Genomic DNA, 5,980 nt, shown 5'->3' on the forward strand with positions numbered 1-5,980 from the left:
TAAATAATTGACGTCGGAAGTATGTTCGTGGAGTTGTTTTGTGTGTTGAGCGTTTGTCTGGAAACAGGGCATAAGTTCGTCGATAAATGCTAGTAAAAGAATTTGATTCTAAATTGTCTCTAACACAGGTTAGAACCGGTCAGTTTCGAAAAGATCCAAGTTTGTGATTGCTTTTTGAAGTTGTTGTTATTGTTTGAGTGAAAGAGTGTAGGAATGCAATTAGCAACAGACTACAGATGAATGTTGTTGTTCTATAAGGCTTCGGCATTAACTTAACCGCCAGTCATTGCCAATCAAGGCTTACCTGTTCCACCAGTGGGCTTGACTTTCAGTGACTTACCGATTACACATAGCAGGATAATCCGTCCTACGATTGGGAACACGGTCCACTCGCGGCATGAACCCATGACGGGCATATTGTTCAGTCTTACGAGCTGACACTGGCCCTACTAACCTTCGAATGTCTACATATATAGATACTATTAAGCTTTCAATATACGTTGATTTTTTTTCAATATCGGAAGAATTACGAAGCTTCACTAAGCTTGGTTTTTCGAGTGCACGGTATGATTTTCTACTCTCCAATTGCTAGTGCCAGACCACTTGTCTTTGCGTCCTACCGTGCTTCAGTGTGCACTGTCAAGTACGCCAGATATTTTGTCCGGAAAAGCCAGATGTACTTCTGTTCAGTTTCCACCGATTTCGCCATAAATTGTAAACTGTCACTTGAAAAGCGAAAGAAAATTTGGCTCCGGAAAACGATTAAACGATGTGCTACTTGTCTCTGCTGGAACGATACTCCGTGTGTGTGTGTGTGCACCTATTTTTTCGCGACATACATTTGCCAGGGATTTTGGGGAAATAAGCCATTTCAACAAAAAAAAAAAAATCTTGTCTTTGAGAATGAGAGCAGATTGCAGCAGAAGTAATATCTAACCGCCCCTCTAGGGGTATAGAATGTTTCTCGGGGTCGATTGTGTCTTGTTTCCAGCAGTTAGTTTCGCAATTCTGGCCCGCCTGGAACGGGGCTTCAGTGTGCTCTCTGGGATGTGCAATTCGGCTAGGAAAGTGGTTAACTTTTTTGTGCCGCAGCAAAAGAATGCAGTTGGAAGGGAAGAATATCTGAAGAAGTATTGCATCTGAGAAGCATTGTGAACATTTGTGAGTCCTTGTGGAAGCAATAAAACAGATCTCTTGCAGTAAAAATGTGGCTAAAGTTTGAAGCGATTCACGTGCAGTTGAACATACGTCGGTTTTTACTCCGTATTTCAGAAGATTATCTTACCTTTTGGGGGTTTTCTTGAATTTTCTACTAAAAATCATTTTCGAAAGCATAGAGTAATGTTTACAACCATCTGCAATTAATATTATACAATCATGATGGCGCAGAATGGCAGTTAATGGAAGTTGTATTTAAAAATCGCTTAGAAAGGAACCTTCAAACCCTCATCTCAACGGCATCCTTCAAGTTTCGGCGCTGGATGCCTAACGAAAAAAGCCTAGCCTAACGATCACCTCATCTCGTATCGACCAAAAGCTCAGTTCGGAACTTTCAAGTGACCATAACTACCAAATGTGCGATTTGTGGGACAGGTGGGTTCTTATAGGCGTTACTTCTTTTTTTATTTTGTGTGTGTAAGGGCAGGAATAATTCTCCTCCCCTAAGCTGACTGCTCTTTCCGTATCAGAGTCCACTCGACTTCGCACCGGCCGGTCACAATCCAACGACGGAATATTTATGAATGCAATTTATTTTTATGATGCAGTCGCTCCGTTCCCATGTGCCGTTTTCCATTTCCTTCTCTGTTTCAGAGTTCTCTTCTCTACGAGCGCGGTATGCGTGGTCTCTACTGTGTTTCAGCACAATTTCCTCGCTGTGGAAGCACACCTGCGTCAGCCGGTGCAGAGCCGGAAAGGTTGGGAAAGTTGAAAATCCTACGATAGTCCTTGCGCGCCCGACGACTGTCTTCAGTGTCACCATGGATACTTAGGAAGTCAGACATTGCACACAATCTTTACTGCGTTGCATTTGCTCGTGTTTGAAAGAAAGCAAAGAAAAAACATATATATATATACACATACGCAAGGCGAAGTTGCATCCGCGATGTCCCCGGGAGTTTTGGTTAGTTTTAGTACGGCGGAATGCAGTATTGTGAAACGGAATGGTTCGGCGCCCCTTCTTCGATAGCAACATCAATAGCAGAATGAAGGAAAATACTGAGTGTTATTTATTAGGGCAAAGAAACGTAGCGAAATTAAGAGCTTTTAATATGTTGCAAATGATATATGGCTTAAAACCATTGCATTCCTACACGTCTTGTGGTTTGTGATGGGAAATTGGTTTTGCAACAAGCTTACCTTTTTCGTGGGGACTGCTGATTTCTCGTGCACGACGAAGTATGACCGTGCGTGGCACACACAGGCAGAGAAGGAAATAGTTTCTTCCGGGTAGCAAGAAGTGGGAACATTTACACCCGTACCGATTTCCGGCTAGAGCAATGGGCAACTGTAACCAAATGTAGTCACGGGGATGGCTGCAAGTTGTGAGGCTCTGCTAGCGCAAAGGTGTGGTATTAGAGGGATATGAAGAATTTATAGGTCCATCGATAAATGGGGTACATTTCATTGCGACCACCGCCCGACGATGGTTTGTGCGAATGGATGCATTTAAACCTGGCTAAGACAAGCTCAATGCGCACCGGTGTTGATGCTTCTGGTGACAGGTGTACAAAACGAGAGCAAAAGGGATTTTGAGATCGTATTGTTTTGCCGCAGCTCGCTTACTTAAACTGTAAAAGCATCATAATGAGTGAGTAGATAAATTGCACAACGGAGGCAAACAGCTCAGTAGACAGTTGATACATCCCACCGCACATGAAGCGCAACGGCACCTGGGCCATACGGATCGTGATCAGCAGGAATGGTTTCCACTGCATGATGGCACCCGCCCATGGGGTTGAGTAGACGGCGAACGCTTGACCCTCGTGCAGCAGCTCCATCTCATCCACCTGCCAGCAGTACTGGAACAGCTCCAGCAGATAGATCAGGATCATGCTGCTAGACAGTGCCAGCTCGCTAAGATCGGTGGTGGTGGTGCACAGGCGTAACCCATTGAGCGCAAGCAGGCACACGATAAACAACAGCTCCAACAGAACGCTCCCGTTCATGTGTCGCTTGATGGTTCGGATGTGCTGCAGCAGTGCCGCCTTGTAGACGACCCGTTCCTTCAGGAATGCCTCTAACTGCTGCGGGTCGGTCGGTGCAGCAGCGTACGAATCGTTCAAGATGCGAAGCTCGATGGTAAGCGTCAGCAGATAGCTGCTCGTGATGATATAGCTTCCGAAGAAGGTAAGCATCAGCTGAGCGTACGCAAGGTAAGCGTACAACCGAAACGCTACCTTTGTGACTAGTGGCCAGTGGGAAGCGTCAAACGGTAGATAGATGAATATGGGCAGCAGCACGTCCTGCCGGTGGGCCTGCAGCTCAGTTAGCGCGAACCAGAAAATAAGCGTTACTATCTGGACGGCTAGGAGCGAGGACAGGAATCGGGCTGCGTTGTGGATGGTTCCGGCACGGATCTCTTCTGCTCGCTCGTTAAGATGGTGAAATTTGCAGGCATTGATGAACTCGGCCGTGTCCTTGAGCTGGGGACGATAAATGTTCTGGAAAAAAATGGGATAAACCATATCATCACACTACCCTTTGCAACCGAGATCAAACGCGCGGAAAGCTGCCTACAATCGCGATGACACGGGACAGGGTCAGTAAAATGCCACCGAACTGGTTGAACTGTTCCGCAAACGTTTCGAGCGAGATGGTGTCGCTGCTGCACAGCACTGCAAAATTGTAGCCATTCAGCAGCTGCACCAGCTGAAGGGCGTAAAACGTGTACTCGAACGCCCGAGCTAGGCGTGAATCGTCGTGCAGATGGATCCCGTTGATCGTGTCCATCCAGCCGATCCAGCGAAGGAAGCAGATGCTTGATGGTTGGTTTGCCGTACCCATGGCTTAGAGTTGTTGCACGGTGCAGTGTTGCCGAGTGACTTAATGCCATGGTCATATTCGCGAGCGTGTTTTATCAGCTTTCTACCGCATCGCGAACAATTATTTTGATTGCAGTGTTCAGCGCCTTCCGTTCCATGTGCTCTGTGATAATGCTTTCAAGTGTGGAATGTTGGTTCTTTGATCGTGCGTGAGTAACAGGTGTGATCGTGTCATGGATATTGTAATAGACAGGTTTATATTTCTATTCATTTCTTTCTATGGGTTATAATTTATTTTTCAACAGTTCAGTATGGCATTATTGATCAGTTATTTAAGGCAAAATTTTACTTTTTCTAGAGTTAGTTGTTTGCTTTATTTGTATTGTGGTTCTAGTTGTTTTGGACACTTTCTTCCTCTTCCACTCTCAATCATAGTTTTCAAATCTTTAGTGTTTTAGTGCTACTGACTTCCGGGTACTACCTACTTACTTATAATACTTCTTCAAAGATATTTTTTCAATTTATCGGTTATTGATAATTTTATCCATTAATGCAGTTTTGTATTTCTTTGTATCTAGTGCTTGAGTTCATCACCAATAATATTTCTTCTATTCCTTGTTTTCTCTGTTATTCAGTTCTGTGGTCCATTAGCGCCGACTGTCGCTCCAGTCTTAGTGTGTGACTCTGTTCTGGCCCAGATGGCTCTTAGTATCAACTTCAATTCATGAATGTTTTGTATCTCATTTACCGTTTATCTCGTAAAGCTTTCCATGTCATAGGAAATATTCTCATCCAGGATTTACAGCATTGTTTATTCCTTCTAACACTCCAGTCCTGATGTTAGTATTATAGCGCTTTTTTCTATGGATTACTGATAATTGAGCTGGAAACCCGTTTAAATAGCAAACCGGCATGATTTCGTAGGTAGCTGCGCCGAAATTAAGAAGTATCTTCTTCTTCTATTTGGCGTAACGTCCGTAACGCGGACATGCCGGCCTATACAGGCTTATCGAGACTTAATTCATTACCACTTAACCGGATAGTCAACCCTTGTTACGGGGGGACGGTCCATGCTAGGCTTGAATCCATGACGGGCATGTTATTAAGTCGTTCGAGTTGATAACTGTACCACGGGACCACCCTGGAATGAAGAAGTATTAGTATCGCGAATTGAATTATTACAGAGTTTAGCAATAATTGTATGCAGCATTAGACATACAGTAAGTTTAAAAAGTATTCGTCTAGCTGAATATTTTACAGAAAATGCGAATTATGGCCGCAATAGGTATATGACGGTAAAAATAATGGCTGCTAGCGTTAAACGAGCTTTTGCTGCTGTATCTTAGTAGAATGTGTTCGCTATATCAGACGGCAGCCGTAGTACTTTAAAGTCTTTTTTTTTATTCATGAGGAACAGCTTTGCCGTATTGCTTAGAACTTTTACGTCTTAAACTTGTTTAAGTATTTTAGTAGAGCCTAATTTGAAATTAATTTTGGAAGGTTTTTGATACTCCTTACCAGATTTGGCCACTTTCTGCGTACGGTATTATTCAAACAAAAGATTTGTGTAACAACCCACTCATTCAAGCCATAACATGACCAGGTACAATGAAATGTAGCATGACCGAACAACCAAATGTGACCTATCTCGTCTCCTGATCTTATTGGCCATCATAAAATGCACTGATTCTTGGATTATGGTACTTTTTTTGGACTTCAAACCGCTTCTTCTGTTAAATAAACGGTCAAGAATGGCGGCTTAGTTGACAGTTTAACACACAATTAGTGGGGCCCTTTCTGTTGTAAGTTCTTAGGCTGAAATTTCAGCCTGTCAGATGTTTGCATTGTAAAGCAGTTTTGGAGCAGCTTTCTAAGTAGGTATAATATACAGGTGGGCTTATTCCAAGGTGTATGAATTTATAAGGCTAATTTTTATCGCTTGTACTTCTGAATTAAGATTTTAAGAGTGTTTTGAGTATTCGTCAAGCCTCAAGAAA

General features: G+C 43.4%; 1 protein-coding gene across 1 annotated transcript; it reads right to left on the bottom strand.

The window, feature by feature from the left end:
* Positions 1-2,780: 2,780 nt before the first annotated feature.
* On the bottom strand, positions 2,781-4,005 carry LOC121590465. Its single transcript, XM_041910181.1, has 2 exons — positions 3,739-4,005; positions 2,781-3,644 (listed from the first exon to the last, which is right to left on the bottom strand). Exons 1-2 carry the CDS (start codon positions 4,003-4,005, stop codon positions 2,781-2,783), a joined length of 1,131 nt encoding a protein of 376 aa, XP_041766115.1.
* Positions 4,006-5,980: the final 1,975 nt, after the last annotated feature.

The sequence above is a fragment of the Anopheles merus genome, chromosome 2R, assembly GCF_017562075.2.
Source record: "Anopheles merus strain MAF chromosome 2R, AmerM5.1, whole genome shotgun sequence".
NCBI classification, from domain to species: Eukaryota; Metazoa; Arthropoda; class Insecta; order Diptera; family Culicidae; genus Anopheles; species Anopheles merus.